The sequence below is a fragment of the Clarias gariepinus genome, chromosome 12, assembly GCF_024256425.1.
Source record: "Clarias gariepinus isolate MV-2021 ecotype Netherlands chromosome 12, CGAR_prim_01v2, whole genome shotgun sequence".
Classification (NCBI taxonomy): Eukaryota; Metazoa; Chordata; class Actinopteri; order Siluriformes; family Clariidae; genus Clarias; species Clarias gariepinus.
In genome coordinates this window covers 22,527,360-22,550,183 of record NC_071111.1, presented here as the reverse complement: position 1 = coordinate 22,550,183, position 22,824 = coordinate 22,527,360, and the positions used below count along the sequence as shown (strand labels likewise).

The following is a 22,824-nucleotide window of genomic DNA, read 5'->3' as shown; positions in this document are numbered from 1 at the left end:
GTTTCGCAGGAATGAAAGTCAGGTGCATGAAGTGAAATATAATGATGATAAAAGAGAAAGTAGTAAAGATTTTTTACATATAAATACTAATCTAAAGGGCTTAGATTAGGCTTAGACTATATATATATTCAGCAAAGGGCCAAGACGTGTGTATTAGTAGGAGTGTAAGATATGGACAGTTCTATTGGATTTGTTATGAATTAATGCATGTTCCATACAGTAGATCATGTCTCGTTTGGGTTCCCCTTGTACCACTAGGACGGTTCTTCCTCTTGGGGCGATACCTCTGGAGCTATGAGGGGTGTCTGGTACCAGGACGTTGGCAGCAGATACAATGGATGCTGTAGGTTCTCCATGGATTGGACTTGTTTGATCAGTGCATACCTTGATCGGATTGGCATCTGGGGCGTCGGTGGCTGTGGGTCTGCGGGGTCTGAATAACCCTGGGTGTACTGGGTGTTCTGGTGCCTTTCTATTGAGCCATCATTGACTTTTTTTAAAGGACTTTATGACTGCAGTTGCACAATATTTCAGGACTGGCATTTCCTACAGTGTACCTGAGCCACAAAGAAACTCTATATTAACTTAAAGGCCTCAACTGTTATATTGAGCTTCCAGGTTCCTAACACGCAGTATAACTGCAGATCAAATCCCTGCTATCGGTTGTCACCCAAATAAGGATGGGTTCCCTGTTGAGTCTGGTTCTTCTTAAGGTTTCTGCCTATTGTCATCTCCACCATCGCCCTCAGCTCGCTCATCAGGGACGATCTTTGGTCCATACGGGCATGGGTGAGCCTTGGGCCATGATGTTATGCTGTATATACAGTACATGTGTCTATCTATCCATCTATCCATCTATCTATCTATCTATACTGTATATACACACATCAGCAGTTTCCATGCTCAGTCTTGTGCCATCAATAATTTGTTAAAAAAAGTGTAAAGTGCGGACATGGTGTTTGCTTTTAACTTCTATGTGACAATGGACTCAGCTGGTGTCCGAGTTTTTTCCCCCCCAGGAAATCACAGAACAAGGACACGGTTTCATCCAGAGGTGCCTTAAATTGACACATCTATATTTAGAGTTACACCCTGCCTCTCCAAAAAAAAAAAAGGTCAAATTATCAGCATAAATTACTGTAAAAAACTGACGTTATTTAAAATTCAGAAGGATGGTGCTAAATAGTAAACTTTTTAAGTAGAAATTACTAAATCAGATAGAACAGAAAAAAAAATCGAAGATCACTTAAACGTTTGGTGAAGACGCATTGTAAAAAAAATAGACGTTAAAAATCAGATACATGAAGTGTGATGAGAACTTTCAGGATTGGGACTAAACAGCAGTGTGGATTTGCTATGGTCATAAAGATTGGACTTTGGAGCAAGGGGGTAACGGTCATGTGGTCTGATGAGTCCAGATTATACCCTGTACCAGAGCGATGGGTGTACAGTATACAGTATATGTATGCTGGGGCAGTGTTATGATCTGGAGGTGCTTCAGTTGGTCAGGTCTAGACTCAGTCGAGTTGATCAGATGATTAGCACTCGGCCTTTTTTTGAGATATTCTGCACTGTGCAAAGTAACTTGATTAAATATAGACTGTGTTGTTATACAATGTTTGCTAAGATTGTGAGACACTATGTGTCACTGCCATGTAATGTTTATTTTTTAATACCACATGACCAGCCCTGACCTAAGTCCAGGTTTTTATGATGGCCCCAGTTCCTGACTTTCACAGCTGGTCATATTATCACACCCACCTCGTCTTCCCGTTAACCCGAAATGCTTGCTTTTATTCGTTTCTTGATTAATCCCTTTTTTTTTTTAATGGAATGAATCATGAGCAGGGACAAATCTAATTTTAGTACGACTTTAATAAGTACGACAAAAAAGGAAGTTCGCTGTTTATTGTATTATGGCGATGACCTTCCTGTTTGGTTTTATTAGGCTCATTAGTGCAGTGAAGAACACTAGCTTTGCATTTTTATCTCCCAGTTGGTTTGTACTCAATCACCTCCATATGCTCATGCGTGCTCTTGTGCTATATCTCAGTGCATGGAGCTCAGAAAGTCCACCTCAGCCAACGGTATGGAAAATCCTGCTGCACGGGTTCACGTGGGGTCGAGACTGGAGATTTTGAGATTTCCGGCTTTAGTAAGGACAAGAATAAACAGCGGGAGGAAAAAAAAGCATAGCCATGGGAAAAGTAATCACAGGGAGACTGTACATTGTAGGAGCAAACCCAAAGAGGCTTCCCTGACTATTAATACTCTGTTCTCTCTCTCTCTTTCTTTCTCTCTCTCTCTCTCTCTCTCTGAGACCTGTCCTGATTAACTCGCACTGACGGCAGGTCCTGTTATAGTTTCATCCTCTATTATATTACTCAGAACAGCTCCTCATCTTTCTTCTTCCTTTAATTTCTTCAAAACAGCTTGATCAATGACAACTTGTTTACCAGTTCCTTTGTTGATTATATTATGTTGATGTTTACTGTTCATACTGCGAGTGGACACGTTGCAGCCGTGTGTGTGTGTCGCTCACCTGGGGAAGAGGTGGCACCAGGATGCACTATGGAGACCAATGGATACCTGCTGATGCTCTGTTCTGCTGGTCTTGCTATCCATGTGGATGTTATTTGACATGCCCCCCCCCCCTACCTAAGCATTAATGGCGACCAAGTTACACCCCTTCATGAAAATGGCAATGGACTCTCTGTTCTTTGAGGAACACAATGACGGGTTTGAGCCACCAAATCCTCCAGATCTCAATCTAATCGAGTGTCTGTTGGAAAGGTTGGAAAAACAGGTCAGATTCCCAGAGGCAACTTACTGTATAAGATTTAAAGGATCTACTACTGATGGATTGGTACCAGATACTACATCACACCTTCAGAGGGCGAGTGGAGTCCACACCATGACATGTCAGGACCGTTTTCAAGGAAAAAGAGGGACATGCTCAATATTATGCAAGTGGTCATAGTGTTATGACTAATCAGTGGTCCACAGTCTACCTGAGCCTCCATTAACGATCTGGACTCTATAGTAACTTAAAGACTTCAACTGTTATACTGAACTTTCTTCCGCCTAACACAGTATGACTGCAGATCAAATCCCTGGTATTGGATATCGTCCAAATGAGGATGGGTTCCCTGTTGAGTCTGGTTCCTCTCAAGGTTTCTGCCTACTGTCGTCTCAGGGAGTTTTTCCTTGCCGACGTCACTATCGCCCTCGGCTCGCTAATCAGGGACGATCTGATCATTTTGCTACATAATTTTCTTTTGATTGTGTAAAGATTCTTTGCGACAATAACGATTGTTAAGAGTGCTGTAGAAATGAAAATTATTATTATTGAACAGCTGGGTGCTGTGAGGCTGGCACATCGTTTAAACTCAGAGGTTCTGGGCCTAATTGATATCAATATGGTGCTCCTGAGGGAGCTCGGGAACAACAGGTCACCTAAGGAGGCGTGAACCGGTCCAGATCATGTAACGGAGCAGGTCAAAAACCCCAGCGCTGATCAGTAGTGGGATCTCGTCTGTGCATGGACACTGAGTATTACAGCGGGACTCAAGTCTTTGGGGCAGTGCTGGCTCAGTTAAGGTTATGGATCAGAAGGTAGAAGGTTCAAGCACCAGCACAGCTAAGTGGTGCCGCCTCTGTCCTGCACTCTGACCCTAGCTTCCTAACTGGGATATGTGGGGGAGAAAAATAATAATTTCACCATGCTGTATTTAAATCTTAACCTCGATGCCACACATTGCCAATTCAGTGCTGCACTCTTGTGTATATCTGACTACAACATATTGAACATCTGGAGATGCCTTTGTTCCTGAATCCTGGACTATATAATGCGTCAGGATTTATTTGTTGTCAGCGTTAGTACTTGGCAGTTTACCGCTGTGTCAGTGTGAATCACGCGTCTGCTAATCTGCCCCGAGCGCAATGGACTCGAGCCTAATGGCCACTTCAGTTAAAGTCAACATCAGACTACCAGAGTGGGCTTTAATAACCAGGGGTGATGGTTAGACAAGCAACTGGAGCTGATTATTTCCACACGTCAGACACAAAACCTAGCTGAGGGGAAAAAAAAAACAAAAAAACGAGGAAGTGAAATGGAATAAAATGAATAGTTACCTCCATTAGCGTCGCGCTGTATACCCACCCAGGCGTTTACTGCAAATGATCCCACTGTAGGTCATTTACCTTCCGACATAAAAGGCAGCCGACAATGCAAATGGCTTCTGTGGCTATTTCAAGAGAACAAAAGCAGCGGAGGAAGAAGAATAAAAATGTCAGGGTAAATAAACGCAGACGCCAAGTCAGTGTAAGGTCACGGAATGGGCTCGGCAAAACATCAAAAATTTACTTACAGTATGATAAGTCCAAATATGTTGAAGACAATGTGATTTAGTTGCCCATGTTGGGCCATTGGGGGCTGATGGCATCGTCAACAAAGCCAATCACTTTTTTTTTTTATCTTTGCAAGAAAAATTTAACTATATTGTAGCAACCCAGAAAAAACATATGTACACAAACAGTAGATGGAATTCTTTCCAAAAAGTTTATTGCTGAATACAGCTCTGGATAAAAAAACAAACAAAAAAAAGCTGTCACTTTTTTTTCTTACAGGTGCATGTACTGGTGAGATGAACAGTTTTGTTTCATTTTTTGTGAACTGCTGACGATATTTTTCCTAAATTCAAAATATACCTATTGTTACAGTATGTATTCAAAGTGTATATTTAAAGGGAATGACATCATCACAACACATCATCAAAACCCAAGATCATAAAGTTTTTGCAGAGCTTTAATAACGCAAATAAAACAAATAATGCTTGGCTAAAAAACATTAAGAAATCAGTATTTGTTGGAATAATAAACCCCGATTTGCAATTACAGCTTTCATGCTTTTTGGCTCTCCATCAGTTTATCACATTGGTATAAAGTTACCCAACAGCAATCCTTTTTGCAGTTTGTGCTCTATGTAAATAAAAGAAATGTAAAGATTTCAAATTCACACAAATTTCAAAAGGCCTCAGACCCCTAAGGGATACTAATTAACCCCTTAACTGCTTTTTACGTCAAAGTCAAAGTCTCTGAGGTTCAGTTACAGCACATCCATACAGCACATCCTCTCTCTCTCTCTCTCTCTCTCTCTGTCTCGTGCTGTCCCTGCTGCAGGAAGGACGTCTTACTCTCGTGGGATTGACAGGATCCGACCCCGATTCCTTCAGGTTATAATTAGCCCTCGTGTACTCGCTCGTCCCTCTCTCCCTGCAGCTCTGTGCCTCAGGTCATCATATTAAAGCTAGAGCTGTGGTCCTCAGGCCTAAGCTGATCATTCTGACCTGGATACGGATACAATCAGCATGAGACGCTACCGAATTCCATCCCCAGGTTTAGTGCGGAGACTAGATTAATCCTGCTTCGCTTTATTTATCCAAAGATGCTGGTTTAAGGGGAAGCTACTGTACGTACTGTATCAGTTATTAAAGATTAAACTTTTCTACACAGTAGGGACCGATGATGTGCTTTAATGACGTCCATCATGATGGTACATTATTATATTAGAATAAATTATGACGGTTAATTATTGGAATTGTTCAATCGATCAGTCAGAACGTATTAATTTAAAAGAGTCCAAACTCCAGACTTTAATTCAGTTAACATTAATGTTCTGTATGGTTGCTGTCATGAATAGCCAATGAATAGTCTAAAACGAAACCTGTATAGTCATTGATATGGTGACATTTTAATGTTTATTGAAATAAACAGTCTCAGGTGTACAGTAAGTCTTCAGGACGGACGAGAGACAGAAAGAGACAGCGAGAGACCCAGAGAGAGGGTGAGAAAGGGGAGAGATGGATAAATACGAAGAGGGACAGAGACTGTGAGACAGATGGAGAGGGAATGGGGGAGAGGGACAGGAAGAGACAGTTGCTCTAATGAAAGTGTTAAAGGGAAGTAACTTATTTAGACGTTCCATAACATCAAGTCAATGTAATGAAATTCTATTTAGTGTAATTTAACAAATAAAATTGTAATAATCGTCACATTACTGCGATAAAAGAGGAAAAGTAAAAGTTAGATTCCCCCCCCCATAATATTACACCCAATATTTTACTGTAAATAGACTTTTACTGTATTTATGTCCTGTACTGTAATGTCTCTATATAAAGGTGTGTGTTGTGTTTCTTGTGTTTCTCACGCTGGAGAAATCTGACTGCTGTTTTTTTCTCCCATAATGTCGTGAGAGCTCCTGATGGAGATTAGAAGGTGACATGGCAATAATGCTAGGAGTGTAAGTGCATTTGTGTTTGTTCGCTCTGAATAATGTGTGACCCATGACCCTTCCTGAGATACTGGGGCTTTATGTTGGTCATATAGCAGAAAGTGTGAGTTCAGCGTTTTCCATCTCTGATAAAATCTTATCATCTGTAACTCACTAAAACGGGTGAGATATGCAGGTCCAGGAACTCCTTACTCTCCCATGGTCCATCTTAACCAAAAAAACAACAGAACCAAAGAAGGACAAAGACTTTTTGTCCTTTTTTAACTAATATCTTCACTAATTTAAATTGTGATGATGTACTAGGATCATGTCAAAACATTACGTTTCCTCTTGCCTTGTCTCTTTGGGTTGGTCAAATTAAGCCCCGTGTAATGAAAGTGCTTTCCTGTGCTTTGTTGCAGTTTCTGAACTCTTTCTGCGAAGTCCACGATGAACGGCTACACTGCCCCTACATACCCGTCTGGAAACTTCAGTAACTCCCAGCTGAAGTAAGTGAGACGCTTTCTGATGTCCTTATCGTTAGACGTGCATTCATAGTCACATCCAGAGTTACCGTTCCTTCACTAAGGTCTAATCTCAGGAAGCATGATAAAAAAAAACATATATTTAAATTATATATTAATATTGAGATTTTTTTAAAGAAATAATCTTGTGAATCTTGTGCTGTATCTTTTTTTAATTTTATTTTTTAGCATGTATATTTTATTATAAACTAACCCAAAGCAGTTGGTTTAAAAAGAAAAAGACTTTGTCGTATTAAGTAAAATATCAAGTAAAATGTTAATTTCCTTGTCTTGAAATAAAAATTACGGTTTATCTTCTAATTTTACAATTAAAATAAATAAATTATTTAAATAAACTAAAATATGGTAATCTAATCTTAAAATATAATGAATAAAATAAAAAATTATATTCTTCTAATCCTTAAATAGAATAATGTTAATCTTCTAATCTTAAAATAAAATAAAATAGTGTTAATCTTCTAATCTTAAAATAAAATAGTGTTAATCTTCTAATCTTAAAATAAAATAGTGTTAATCTTCTAATCTTTAAATAAAATAATGTTAATCTTATAATCTTAAAATAAAATAATGTAATGGTAATCTTTTAATCTTAAAATACTGTTTACTTTTTAAAGAACAGATTTAAATTAGTCTTTTTTGCTGTGTGTGTGTGTGTTTTATTATTTTTTTATGATTATTGTATTTATAATGGGGGGGAAAAAAGCTTTCCAAACCTGCCTGGTCCTATGTAAAGAAGTAGTCGCCCCTAAACCTTATAGGAGGTTATGCCACCCTTGGCAGCAACAACCACAGTCAAGTGTTACTGGAAATGAGTCTTTCACATCACTTTAAAAGACTTCTGCAGAATTTTGTCCCGCTCTTCTTTGCAGAATTGTTTCATTTAGCCACATTGGAAGGTTTTCAAGCATGAACGGCTGGCATGACCTTATTTAAGGTCATGTCACAGCAGGTCAAACCTTCATTTATATATATATTGGATCATCGTCCTAGTGCGCTTGAGCATGAGGTCACAAACTGATGGCCGGACATTCTCCTTCAGGATTTTCAGGTAAAGCACAGAATTCAGGATTCCATCAATTACAGCAAGTCGTCCAGGTCCTGAAGCTGTAAATCACCAGACCATCACACTACCACCACCATGTTTCAATGTTAGTACTGTATTATGTTCTTTTTATGAAAAGCTGTGATAGGTTCACTCCAGATGTAACAGGACGCACACCTTTACAAGTTCAACTTTTGTCTCATCAGTCCACAGAATATTTGCCCAAAAGTCTTGAGGGATAATCAAGATTTTTTTTGGCAAATGTGAGACGAGCTCTTTGGTCAGCCGTGTGTTTTGCCTTGGAACTCCGTTTTCCCCCAGTCTCTTTCTAATTGTTTAATCATGAGCACTGACCTCAACTAAGGCAAGTGAGGCCTGCCCTTCTTTAGCTGCTGTTCCGGGTTGTTGGATGAATCGTCATTGTTAATGGGAGTCATTTTGGTAGAACGGCCACTCCTGGGAAGGTTCACGACTGTTCCAAGTTTTATTAAAGTTCCAGTTTGCTGGAGTCCCAAAACCTACAAAATAAATGGCTTGGTAATCCTCTCCAGACGGATACATGTCAGTGATCTTGTTCCTCTGTGGTTGAATTTCTTTAGATCACAGCAAGATATGTTGCATTTTTATGTGTTTCTCAAAAATAGCCAGGCAAGTTTGGACGACTTTTTCCCTTAATTAATAGAATCCTTCCTTTTTTACCTTATTTTATTCAATCTTTCAATCTTTTACCTTTTCTACCTATCTTCATTCCCTTCCTAATTATTTTGCCCTTCCTTTTAACCCTTTCACCTTTTCTTCTCTTCCTGCCTACCTACATTCTTTCTTTTTTTCTTGTTTTAAAAAACCTACATTTTGTATTTACTCGGGTTATCTTTGTGTAATATTAAAATAAAATTAATTAAAAAAAAGGAAAGAAAATATATTAAAATGTTTTAAAAAATGCATTATGTATTTACTTGGGTTATCTTTGTGTAATATAAAAAAAAAATAAAAAAGTAAAAAAATGTAAATGTAAAAAAAAACATTTTTTATTTACTTGGGTTATCTTTGTGTAATATAAATTTAAAAAAATAGATATATTTTTTAAACAATTAAAATGTTAAAAAAACATTATTTATTTACTTGGGTTATCTTTGTGTAATATAAAAAAAATAAAAAGTAAAAAAATGTAAATGTAAAAAAAAAAACATTTTTATTTACTTGGGTTATCTTTGTGTAATATAAATAAAAAAAATAGATATATTTTTTAAACAATTAAAATGTTAAAAAAATGTTATTTATTTATTTGGGTTAACTTTGTGTAATATTAAAATGTAAGAAAATGTAAAAAAAAAAAAAAGTAAAACAAAAACATTTTTATTTACTTGGGGTATCTTTGTGTAATATTAAAATGTAAGAAAATAATTTTTTAAAAAAAAGAAAAAAAAACATTTTTTTTTACTTGGGTTATTTTTGTGTAATATTAAAATTTGTTTAATGATCTGAATCATTTAAGTATGTCAAATAAGCCAAAAAAACAAAAGGATACCATTTAAAAAAAAAAAGAAGAATTAAAAAATCATTACACTGTCTTGTCATGTTCTTGATGAAATTGCTGCAGCACTTCAAACTGTACTGCATTATTAATCCCTCCCTCAATTAGCGCAGGCCGCACAATCCAAGAATATCAAGTGTCCTGTCGATTAGTTAGCGAACGTGACCCCCAAATCCACCTCACACACACACACACACACCTGTGTTTATATACACACTCTGATATACAGTAACTGCGTCCCTGAGTCATCTTTCTGTATTAAGTGTGGTGCAGTAAATGTAATATAATACTATAATGTACACACACACACACACACACACACATTTAATTAGCATGCGTTATCATTAACACCGATCTTGTCTGTGTTTCCCCTCAGTGGCCATCTATCTCAGTCACCAGAGCTCCCAGCGCTCGACGCCAACAAATCCAACGCCAAGGCTCTCTACGGTACGTCTTCTGTTCTTCACCTCCAGACGAGTGAGCGATAATCGACACAGAGTAACTGCTGAAGCAGTACAAATGTGCATTTAAAAAATCATTTAATAACAGCGGTGCTCCCGAAGCACACGCGTAGTCTCCATCTGCTGTTTGCCGAGAGCAGCGCTGAAATCTCATCTCTCTAATCCCCGCCTTTCTCCTTCACACCTCTGCACTCATCCCCTCCTTTTCTATCTGTCAGCAATTCTCCCCAAAAAAAAAAAAAAATACCCGAGGACGCCTCTACAGGAGCTTTGGAAAGAGCTGAGGTTTTTGCTGCTTCCTGTGCGCACCATGAACAAGTTTCTCTTTATTGTGTGTGTGTGTTTTTTTTTTTTTTTTTTGCTCGCCTGTGCCCTTGTGCTGTGTGATTAAAGCCTGTGTGACATGTCTTTTTTTAGTGTCTGTATCTGTCTCGATGATTGCATTTCCACACTGAAACCTGAACACACACATGCTGGGGATAAAGTGTAATCCAAGCCCTGGAGAAGTGTTAGGAGAAGGTGGCTCACTCATCTCATGAAGAGATTCGACTTCCCTTTGGTTCACAGTTAAATAAAGACCAAGCTGTACTCTCTCTCTCTCTCTCTCTCTCTCTCTCTCATATTCAGCTTCTTTGATGTAATGCTCAGTTACAGGGTATTGTCTTTATTTTTGTTATTCGTGTTCATTTGTTCATTTCTCCATCAACACCCTTTTTCTCCCGTTACACCAACCATCCTTTTTTCCTTCCTGGTCATGCATTCAGGGACAGATGGGCTTTACTTCCTGCGCTCTTCAGCTAAACACAAAAAGAAAGGTAGTGCATTGCGGAGTGTGGTGTGTGCGTGCGTGTGTGTGTGTGTTTTGATGACTGTCAGGAATTGTTTACCTCAGAGTGATCTCTTCTGCCTTTTATAGAGCTATGCTCATTTAGTTTCACGTCTTATTCACGCCCGCTGTTATTTAAAGACCCTTCCTTCCTTCCTGTCTACCTTGCTCCCTCCCTCCCTTCCTTCCTTCCCTTCCTTCTTTCTTTCTTTTTTCCTTCCTTCCAATCTGTCTTCCTTCCTTCTTTCCATATCTTTCCTACCTACCTTCCTTTCCTTTTTCTTTCTTTCCTACCCTCATACCATTCTTCCTTCCTATTTTGCTTCCCTCCTTCCTTTCTCCATTTTCCTACTTACCTTCCTTCCTTCTGTCCTACGATCTTGCTTACTTACTTCTTTTCATACTTCCTTCCTACCTACGTACACTTGTTCCCTCCTTTAGATTATCCCTCTCTTCTTCCTTTTTTTCTTTTGTACCTACTTCCCCCTCCTTATTCCTTCCATCCTACCTTTTTTTCTATCTTTCTTCCTTTCCATCTGTCTTGTTTCTTCCTTCTTTCCATCCTTATCCTTCTACCTTCCTTCTCTTATTCCATCCTTTTTCCTGCTGACCTTCTTTATTACTTCTTTACTTCTATTTATCTTACCATCCTACCTACATTACTTCCTTCCTTTCTCTTTCTTTTAAACTGGCTCATTTTTTCCAGAAGCACACAGATGTGGACACGAGCTGCACCTACTGTACCTAAAACAACATCTACAGCACCCTGTAACAGCACTGATAACAGAAATGATATTTGGTTTATTGTGTTCTGCTCAATGTTTTTCTACCACAGCACTGTTGTGCACTTAATTCTCATTGGTCAGATTGATTAAATCTTCTGTAACAGCAGCATTAATAATAGTGCAGCCGCAAGGTTTCTAGCATTACTGCACTTCTAATAGTTTATCGTTTCCATGGTAACAGCTAATGAGATGAGATGAGACGTTATTATTGATATGGACATGATTTCTTGTTGGGAGACAAGGGCATTTTTAGAAGGAGTCTCCAGTGTCAGTTCTCAGTCAGTGTCATGGTGTCAGAGGTGCGAGAGGTTTCTTGGTCACATGACCGGCTGCATTTTTATGTCTTTAAGTTTAAATGGATAAAAAAAAAAACATTTTTTCCTTTAATAAATAAAAAAGTTTTGGGAATCTTGCTGTGGTATAAGAGGAATTAAACAGTTCAAGTTGCTCTATATGTTGGAATCACCATTGGTGTGATGACGGTAATACACCAGACATTCATTGATTATTTTTCTGTAACAGCATGCTTTTGTTGTGTTTTATTCCTGACTAAGTATGTGTGCATTTCACAATATCTTTGTCCAGTTTTATATTAAACTAGTAGTTTAATCTTACTGTCTGTTATGTGGTGGCTGTTTTTATAGTCGCAGATTTCTCTCTTACATTGCGTCTTCTTATCTTCTCAGAGCAAAGAAAGAGCTACAGTAAAAACAGCATGACCAGCAACATGACCGACACGTCGCAGTACCTGGTTGAGGTAAAACTCACATGATGTAGTGACCCACATCAATGCAGACATCAATCTTCTTCATAATCTCTAAACTTTGTTTTCTTTGATCCGTCCTCAATAAAACCATCTTGCAGCACCTGACCACCTTCGTCATGGACCGCAAGGACGCCATGCTGACCATCGACGACGGCATCCGTAAGCTGCGCCTGCTGGATGCTAAAGGGAAGGTGTGGACGCAGGAGATGCTGCTGCAGGTGGACGACAAGGCAGTGAGCCTCATGGATGCCGAGACTAAGGTGAGAACACGCCGACTCTTACAGGGTTCTCTACGTGCTGCTTATATCACTCTTCCACTCCTTCTTTCCTTCATTTCTTTTTATCACCTTGTCTTTATACCTTCCTATCTTGTTTTCTTTCATCTTACCGTATGTCCTGTTTGCCTTTTGTCAACCCTTTCCTGTTTCTATCTACTTTCTAATCACTTTCTTTCTTTTTATCTACTTTACTTCTATGCTGTCTGACATCCTCCCTTTCCTCTAAACTTTGCTCATATCACTATGACATCTCAGCTTGAATTCACTGCTTTTCCAGCACTTCTTATGACTATTTACAGGCGATTATTAAAAGTTTGATTTTAATTTTGAATGTACTGAATGTAAATAAAGGACAAAATTTGTCCTTTATTTGTCCTTTATTTACTGAATGTAAATAAAGGACAAAGAGCAGTACGAATTAAATCCACCCCAGAGACGAGTTCTTAAGGTGAAATTTCGTATTGCGAAAAGCATTTTAAATGCAGATAATCCGTTCCAGCTACCCAAAAATATTACTAATATTATACATTTTTAACACTATAATCCAATTTGCATATATAAAAACAATCAAAACATTTAAAAAAGACATGTAATTTAGGTAAAATATGGAATAAACAGACATAAACCTCATTTAACCTTAATTTATGATTCCTCTTGGAACTGTCTGCTTTCTTACTTTGTGGGCGTTGTAACACACAGCGCTATTTACACCCTTCCATTCATTGTACTCGAGCTCATAGATGCCCGTGATCGGCTAGCGTCAGCATGATTGATGTGAAAATGTGGGTTAGGCTCGTCCCAGAGAGAGCACGGCCAATCTGCTTTCCAGACTCCCGGCTACGGGTGGCAGCACCATCACCTGTGGATCGAACTCGCGCTCTCTGGATGAGAGGGTGGATGTGCGCCTGTTTAGCACCGCTGAGCCTCAAAATAACTATGCGATGAGCATTTCTATGTTCCTAACGTTAGTGTTTTCTCTTCTCTTTTCAGAACGAGCTGGAGCACTTCCCCCTGGGAACGGTGCAGCACTGCCAGGCCATCATGAACTCCTGCAATTACGACTCCATCCTGGCGCTGGTGTGTAAGGAGTCCGGACAGGGCAAGCCTGACCTGCACCTCTTCCAGTGTGATGACATCAAGGTGAGAAGTAAATACAGGGTTAATCTGTAATCAGGTGCATTGTATTTCTCTATGAAGCTCTGGTTAACCCCACACATTCCTGGAAAGAGACTATGTGCTGTGTTTTGATTTCGCTTTACATCAGGTTGTATTGAGTTTTATTTGTTTCATTCATTTTTCTGGTTATAATCGGTAATGTACTGCTCAGTTGTGGCGGGAGCAACGTCTTTGTGCAACACATCATTTTCTTCTGTCTCAACATCTTTCCCTCAGGCGAATTTGATCCAAGCAGATATTGAGAGTGCCATCAACGATCACAAGGGCGGGAAGGCCAAAAAGCGGCCAGAGGTTCTCAAGTAAGGCTGATTTTATCTTGCTTTATATGCGACACGTACACACAAAAAAAGACCACGTGACCCTTTTCCCTCGCTCTAAATTTCCATTGTTATGCTTTCTAAGAACTTTAAGCCTTTTGTCCTGATTAGTCTGACTAACAAGTGTTTTTTTTTTGGAAACACAGCTGTTTATTCTCAATCCTCATCACATTGTGTGTGTGTATGGAAATGCTCTTACTCTCACTATTAAATATAGCATAGGTTTTTATTGTTGTTTTTTTTTAACCATGCAACTTCACCAGTGTTTAAATAATCTCTAGTCATGATTGTTTTGAGTTCAAGCACAATCCTTCCAGGTTTCTCTAATGTGTTAAATGGTATTTAATCCAGTTTCAGTCATTTCAAATCTCCTTAGTTGTTTTCTTTGCTTGATGCAGCCCAATAATTTGGCTCTTCTGAAATGGCGACCCCCTTTTTTCTTTTATTACCCGGTTACAGATTATATCCTGCTTTACACGGTGCATGTGCTGTTTTTAAGTGGCCCAAAAATGGGATCCAGGGAAAAAAAAACATAGATTTAAAACTATAAATTAGAGTAAATGCTCTGGACACTGAACATTACTTATGATGTTATTTGATGATGATGATGATGATGTTAATGATAACCGATGCTCATGCAGAGATGATTCCTCCTTTACTGCAGTGGTTGTTCTTGGCTAATTCCCACAGACTACAGTTGTGGTCTGGGTCTATCGTCTATTTCTTTTAAAACCGTCTTGTGTTTGAAATCAAGCGTAAAACGTGGAATTTCATGTAAGTACTGTATATAAATGCGAAAGGGTCGCAAAAAAGAAATGGGATTCCTGAAATGACTGGAATTGGGTTAGGAATTCTAATCATTTTTTTTTCAGTATCTCACATTTTATATAGTGTCATGCTGTTCCTTAAAAGTTGCAGTAGTTTGTTTAAGTCTGTGTGTGTGTGTGTTCTAGAATGATCCGTAAGAGTGACGGAACTATTCCACCTCCACCCGGTGGGCCCGCGCCTGTTCCCCCAGCATACGCCAATCAAGTGGGTGTGAACAGCAGAGTGGGAGCCTGGCCGAACGTGGCCAGTGACAATCAAGACTGTGAGTTCAGCAAACATTTGCATATTTTACATAGACAATTCAGTTATCAAGCTGCCGCTTATTCACTTCCTGTGTATGTGTGTGTGTGTGTGTGTGTGTGTGTGTGTGTGTGTGTGTGTGTGTGTGTGTGTCAGATGATACTCAAAGGCCATACGGTGAGCAGGATGAATCTCCGGAGATGACTGCAGTGCGAATAGACAGAGACGTGGTAAATATCATCAGATAGATGCAAGCCCCGTCAGTGTCAGCCTATTCATACACGCCATCTTTATGGCCAATCAGCTCTTTTTCTCCTTAAGTTAAAAACGCCACATTGGTAGATTGTTGTTATACGCAGCTTCAACAGAGTCCCGTTGTTCTTCCTACATTTAATCTGGAGTCACAGTTGTACAGTATGTTTTGTGATAAATTATTTCACCTCAGCATCCAAAGATATACTTTTGCTAGAATAGCGTATGAGAAGATAATCTTATCCGCTGAGGTAGTTTGTATTTGATAAAATGTTCGAGGCCTGCTTTACCATCAGCTCTTTTCATCAACGCATGTGTGTGGTAATTATGATGGATGTTCAAGTCAAACTGGGACTTTTGTTTCTGCAGAATAACAGAACACCGTTATTCCTCCGTTTATTTCTCTGTATAATCCCCTGATACACTAATGCACTTATCCCAGTGATTCACTAGTGCCTGGACACCATCAAGGTAGAAAGGTTTCTTAGTACGCCAGAGCTTTATCAGACCGCCTGCTTTATGTCTTAAACACTGGCCTCCCAGGAACTCCTTTAATCACCCAAACATGTGGAAACGGTCAAGACTGTACGTGGAATGTGGCAATAATAATAATAATAAAATAATAGTATGACAAGAAAGAAATGAATAAGATTGAGTAGTCGATAACATTAAAACAATATTTAATAAAACAACTGAGAGTCTCATCACCTAAAACATTTAAAATCATATGGGGATTCGAGTGCTACCGTACAGTATATATCATGTTGAAAAAGTGCTTCTGTTTAAAAGTGTCTTAGAGAGTCTACATTCCAGATGTTTTCTGGAAGGGAATTCCAGAGACGAGGAGCATTGCAGCTAAATGGTCAAAGTGATGGTTAAGAGGTATAAAGAGGGAGCTTCGATGAAGACGAGCGAAGACCGCACAGTGCTTGAAGTCTTCTGTAAATGTCAATTCATTTTACGCCTTCATTCACGATAAATTTAATCACAAAAAAGTCCCGGTTTGACTTGAACGCCCTTCGTACTGTATATCCATGTATACCTTTTAAGAAAACCATTTTGGAAAAACATATTGTTCGTTACACCTTTGTAATTGCTTTACCACAGGCAAGATTATTTGTCTAGTTACTGAGAAAAGATTAAGATACGTTTTTTTATATAAGGTATATAAGATACCGTATATTATTATCATCATCAGAATGACTATCCATATAATAAGATTGAAAAAAAATAAAATGGAGGTAATGGACAAAGCTATGCACATATAAGAGAGCCAATGTTTTTTTTTTTTTTTTTTTTTTTAAAGAATTACCCCTAAATTTTTTTTTTTTACATTTTTCTATTAGCCATATTTCTTGTATAATACACACGGCCACAGGTCAGAGCATCTCATTTGTACCAGTTTATGTTATAGGAGCTCTATAAAGTACCCGTTTTACATATTACGTGTGAGATGTTAGTCATATACATCGTGTGGAAGTGTGGTTACATTTCATACTCTCTGTTTGTGGCTTGCATCAAAAGCTTTTGCAGTCCTTTTCCATTCGATATTTAAATGAGTACAGAGAGCTCTCGCGTGAGGGTTTTATAATTAGGGAATCTGCTTTTATTCAGGTAATTGCCTGCACCAGCGTTCCCGTCTTCAGAGCCGGGCTAAATTGAATCTTGTTCTGATGCCGTGGAGCTGTAATTAGTTTTCCAGGCCCAGTGCAGGATCTGTACACGCTGCTGTCCTGCTGATCGGAGATGATCACATGCGGCCTGTTAGAACTAAAGACCTCTGGATCATGCATTAAGGAAATAAATGATCTGTTTGATATTATTGTTGTTGTTGTTGTAGCAAATCCTGAACCACATTCTGGATGATATCGAGCATTTCGTCACCAAACTTCAGAAAGCTGCAGAGGCTTTTAATGAACTTTCCAAGAGGAAGAAAACAAAAAAGACTAAAAAGAAGGGACCAGGAGGTACGCATTGATTCTTTCTGATCTTTTTTTTTCCTATTTTTAACGAGCCAGTAATTTATAATTCAGTATTTTATTAAGGAGGAATACATTTTCTGAGATATACTCCAGCTAGTATGGCTCATTTTTTCAGCAATCTTTTGCAATTTCATACTGTAGCATTTATTTCATCCAGAGTCCAAACACAATCCATCACATAAGGGGGGTTGAGGTTTGTGGTTCATGTGTAAAAACGATTCCTCATGCTGTGTCATCAGGAAAGAAAAACTCCATAGATGTGATAATCTGGTCATTCAGTACATTCAGATCGTCAGCTGACTTCATTTTATTGCCATGTAACGTTGCTGAGTCTAAACCTGAGCAACTGAAGCAACACCAGATCATAACACTGTCTCCAGAGACTTGTACAGTGGACACTATACATGATGGGCGCATCGCTTCATGTGCTTCCCTTCTTACCCTGACGCACACATCACTCTGGAATAGGATCAATCTGAACTCATCAGATCTTTTTCTATCGCTCCAAAATCCAATCTTTATGCTGCCTAGCAATTTAAAGCCTTTTTTTTCTGATTAGTCTCACTAACACGTGTTTTTTTTTCTTATAGCCGTACATCAGTTTAGTCGTAATCCTGTGAGTTCTCATCAGATACTGTAGTGTATGGAAATCTAATATTAAACATAGCTCTGATTTTTCTTCTTCTTCTTATTTTTTTTTTTACGATGCAACTTCACCAAACGTTTAAGTCCTACCAGGTTTTAACAAAGTCCTTGACATGTCCTGACCCAATTCCAGTCATTTCTGAAATATCGTTGTCTGGCCAGTGTACAAGTTACAGTGTAAGAAGTCTGTACAGTATAAGATTTGAGACTCTGCGCCTGGTTTGTTTCTGACCCTGGGATGCTCGTCTGCCTTGCAGAGGGAGTGCTGACACTCCGAGCGAAGACGCCAGGACAGAGCGAATTCGTCGACTGCTTTCAGAAATTTAAACACGCCTTCAACTTGCTGGTGAGCATCTCACTCGTCATCTCCAGGATCATATGACATTTTTTTCCGGAAATGTCGATTTGATAAAGTGTTGTTGTTTTTCCCCCACACCAGGCAAAGTTGAAAACCCATATTCAGAACCCGAGCGCCGTGGATCTGGTTCATTTCCTGTTTAATCCACTCAGAATGGTAAGTTGGAGATCTGCCAGGATGTGACTCAATCACAGCACGCTCAGTTAAGCCTGAATTAGCAGCATGATGGCGTGCAGCGTACGGCGAACACCCGGCACCGAGCGTTTCTCCTCTTAGAAACGAATCTTACCAGCAGTGACTTTTTTTTTTTTTTTTTTTTTACGTGAAATGTTCAGATAAGAGTACAGGAAGTCAGAAAGAGTCTGACGTCAATAAAAAGGCTTTGTGTTCCAACGATGAACTGGAAGTTTCAGAGATAATTGTAGTGTAATGTCGCATGTATCAGGTGGTCCATACATCAGGAGGAGTCGACCTGGCCAAGAGCGTCGTGGTTCCCCTCCTCACCAGAGACGCCATCGATTTCCTCCACTCTGCAGGCACTGCTGAAGAGCGCCACCTGTGGGTCACGCTGGGAGACGGCTGGACTAAATGCAGGTAACCACAGAATGTCACTTTTTCCTTTTCTTGATTTCTTCAGATTATATAACAGTGTCTCAACAGAACTATTTTTTATTCAGCCAGGCTGTAAACATGCGTAAACATGTACAGTATATAAAATATATGTATAAACATAATGTATAATAACGATAATCTTCTTCTTCTTTGTCTTTCGGCTGTTCCCTTTCAGGGGTCGCCACAGCCAATCATCTGCCTCCATCTAACTCTATCCTCTGCATCCTCTTCTCTCACACCAACTAACTTCATGTCCTCTCTCACTGCATCCATAAATCAATGTATAATAATAATAATAATAATATTAATACATCATTATATACATGTTTTCTAAGGAATGCCTTCTATTCACATTACTTTACCAGGATGTCCTTGATGTTTTTCATCTTTCTACCTCATAAGTGTTTTAAGATTTATCAAACGTTCACTTACTGTATACACACTTTTCATATTTTTAGAAACAATCCCACAAATGACGAGTCTGCAGAGCAAGAAAACACTATTCTGTAATATTCTCTTTACCCATTCCCTGCCTGATTTTTTTTTAAACATATACAGTATAATGCACTCAACGTCCAATTTATTAGGAACACCTGAACATTCATGCAGTTTATAAAGAACGATGCACTAAATGTGTCGCCACAGAATAAAACACCATGTCGATAAAAAACAGAAAGCAGAATATCAGAATTCACTCCTGTCTGAAGACTCACCGGAAGTTTAGGGAAAAAATCTCTAGTCTTTCTAGCTGTCCTAAATTAAAAAAATAAAAATAAAAAAAGTCCTAGAAGTGGTCCCAGGCTTTAGGATTCAACTCTATATATAAAATGTGTCCTACGTATGTCTGACATTATGGCTCACTTTTTTTTCCCCGAAAAGGTTGGAGTGGCCTAAGGATCATTACTTCCCCCCTCACACCCTGCGGTTCCGGGACGGCTGGGAGCCTCCGCTGCTGGTGAGCCGAGAGCAGGGCCTGACTCAGCTGGCTGAGCGCCTGGCTCATGCTGACCTCCACAGACCGGAGGTAGGAAGCACTACAGCCTGTGTAGAAGGTCACTCTGTCCTCTTAATGCACTGTGTGTAACAGCTGTGGAAAGGTTTTCTGAAAATGAGTTTCGACACACACTGTACATCAATGACACCTCATGTTGTTACAGTCTAAAGAGAACGTAGGTCACAACCTTAACATGTTTCCCGTTCCAACATACTATTATGATCAGATGATCCAGACGGATGTTATAGAGAATGATGTTAATAAAGCTTGAATAATTGCTTTTTTTATCCAATCGTGTGGTTCAGGTTAAATTCATTGTAACCACTGAAGCAACACCTGAGATGATAAACCTGTATATAACCGAAATCACTTGTTACTTCTTACTACTTGTTCCGCTTCGTGTTAACGCGCTGATTTCTGTTTATTTATTTTTCCTTCGTCAGCAGCCGGCCAGCGTGCAGGAGTTCCCCTCGGGAGACGGGTACGGCTTCACAACCAATGCCTACGAACACATGCACCTCCTGGATACACAAGCGGCAATGGCTGCTTTTAAACAGGCGTTCAGCCACCACGTAGATAGGTAACAGGTCACGTGACGGCCAGCAGGCCATGGAGAACTGTCGTACTGACATCACGGCACGGGGCTCTTCTCTGGTGTCTCTTTGGCAGATTATGCTTCTCTCTCTTTAAGCTTAATGCATCATATTGTCAGTGTTCGATTTCACTTTTATCTCTGTTAGCACTATATGAGGTCTCTCTCCTAATTTGGTTAAAAATTCTGGTTTCTGGGTTTTTTTTTTCCTCCTCGATCTCTGATGCAATCCTTTAGACACTTCTCCATGGCTGTGGCAGTCAGGAACGTAACGTACTGTACTGTAGATGTTTGTCAATATTCATTTGAAATACATTACATCAACAGTTTAAAGCTGCTGTAAGTGATATTAGGGCTTCTAATTATCCTTGGCTGCTAGGGGAGTCTGGCTCCAAGCCCACTCAGTCCCGCATCCATCTGATTATTGCACTCACACTGCAAAAACCTGTCCTTACTTACAGTAGGCATCAGTGCCAGAACAGACACCGCTAATGTTACCGGCGAAATTTTATTTCTCTACTTAGATCTCTCAAAATAATAACAAATTATGCTCTCTAATATCTCTCAAGTCTATCCGACACGAACAACACAGACTAGACTAGTGTTTACTCATCTTTCCTCTTGTTCGTCCCTGTTACTGGTAATGAAGCAAGTGAAAAGTTATTTATTAATTAGATCCTGATTATACAGTATATGTACGGTACTGTGCAAAAGTCTCGAGCCGCTCTTATTTCTTCATACTTTGATTCCAAAGAGCTTGTGTTGTCTTAATAATAATAATAATAATAATAATAATGTTTATTTATATAGCGCCTTTCCAGCTCAAGGACACTTTACAATGAACGTAAACAAAAAGAGATAATACGAACAGACATTGAAATACTGAAGTAAAAAACAAAACAAAACTGGAAATACAAAACAAGACCTAAGAGACAAACATGGCGAAAACAGGTGGATTAAAGAAAGGAGTCGGTTTATCGAATCAGAGGTGGAACATTCCGAAAACAAGTGAGTTTTGAGTTAAATACTGAGATGTTATTAACAGAATAGAGAGAGTGTGGTAGAGAATTCCAAAGTTTAGGTGCAATAACACTAAATGATCTGCCGCCTATAGAAGAGAGGCGATACCAGCGGGACAGCAAAAACGCCCGAATTGGAAGAACATAGTGAGCGAGTCGGGATGTAGGGGACAAGCAAATTGCAAAGATAGGACGGAGCTAAGCCATTTATAGATTTAAAAACAAGGAGAGAAATTTTGACGGTAGACAACTGGGAGCCAGTGGAGATCAGACCAGATGGGGTTATACAGTATGAGCAGAGCGTTTGGTATGAGTCCGTATTTGAGCCGCAGAGTTTTGAATATATTGTAATCTGGAGATGGAGCTGGCAGGTAGACCAATGAAAAGGGCATTACAGTAATCAATGCGTGATGAGACGGATGCATGGATGACAGTTTCAGCATCTTTGGTACTGATGAAGGGACGCAGTCTTTTTTCAGGCCAGTTCCTGCACCTGAGCAGTTTCAGAGCAATGGTTATTGTTTGTTAATCCACACAGTGACCTATGGATCATTGGAAGATCATAGGGAGGTCCCCCCCCCCCGGGACCCTAAATACAGGATAAAGTGGTATAGACGATGAGATGAGTGATAAAGGCGGGCTCAAGGCTTTTTACGTTACTGTACTTGAACATACTGTACACACCTCACAGACCAGCATAAAATTCCACCTCTGTGCAGAGAAGTGCTCTGATTGGTTAACACAGTCAGGCTGACTCATTTGTGGTTAATCAGATGCGAGGAAAGTCTTAGAGATTCAAATATTAGTGTTGGCTATCAGAAGGGAATAAAAGTGCTTACATTGGCTTTAAATGTTTATCACTACAGACACTGTCCATAGTTTCATGCCATCATTTTCCTTTTTTTTGGTTTTTTTAAGACATCCGATTTATTTTGTTTATGTACAGTAATATAATTATGTTCGTGTCTTTTCCATGCTGTACCACCTCGTGTTGTAGCTCTTAGTCTGAAATGTACTTTTCTAATAAATCAGAAACTCTGAAGCCCATGGAAGAGGCCAGCCAAGAAGTTTTGCCAAATCAAAATACGACTTTGTGGCCAGGAACAGCACAGAGCTGTCTGTGGTGAAGGACGAGGTGGTCGAGGTACACCATTATCTTTTTATCTCTTTTATTTTTTTTATAACAGAAGCCAGTGTAAGTCAGTAACAAAACTGAGAATCAGTTTAAATAAAAGAATAAAAATGGTCTCTAAACACATTGTGTCGTCTTTCCCAGCATTAGCCGTTACCCTGCTCAGGCT

At 39.2% G+C, this 22,824-nt stretch overlaps 1 protein-coding gene across 6 annotated transcripts in view; it reads left to right on the top strand.

Moving 5' to 3' along the window:
* Positions 1-22,824, top strand: part of eps8a (epidermal growth factor receptor pathway substrate 8a) — a 64,970-nt gene that overhangs the window by 35,046 nt on the left and 7,100 nt on the right. For 4 of the 6 annotated variants that reach the window (XM_053508633.1, XM_053508632.1, XM_053508630.1 and 1 more), the window contains exons 2-16: positions 6,694-6,780; positions 9,769-9,839; positions 12,151-12,221; positions 12,329-12,490; positions 13,499-13,648; positions 13,901-13,983; positions 14,955-15,091; positions 15,226-15,299; positions 17,162-17,288; positions 18,206-18,294; positions 18,388-18,462; positions 18,752-18,900; positions 19,798-19,942; positions 20,356-20,492; positions 22,556-22,667. In XM_053508633.1, the coding sequence (XP_053364608.1) occupies positions 6,722-6,780; positions 9,769-9,839; positions 12,151-12,221; positions 12,329-12,490; positions 13,499-13,648; positions 13,901-13,983; positions 14,955-15,091; positions 15,226-15,299; positions 17,162-17,288; positions 18,206-18,294; positions 18,388-18,462; positions 18,752-18,900; positions 19,798-19,942; positions 20,356-20,492; positions 22,556-22,667 (1,641 nt within the window). In that variant the 5' untranslated portion in view covers positions 6,694-6,721. The remainder of the gene's footprint in view (positions 1-6,693; positions 6,781-9,768; positions 9,840-12,150; positions 12,222-12,328; positions 12,491-13,498; positions 13,649-13,900; positions 13,984-14,954; positions 15,092-15,225; positions 15,300-17,161; positions 17,289-18,205; positions 18,295-18,387; positions 18,463-18,751; positions 18,901-19,797; positions 19,943-20,355; positions 20,493-22,555; positions 22,668-22,824) is intronic. The other 2 variants (XM_053508635.1, XM_053508634.1) reach the window with 1 other exon arrangement.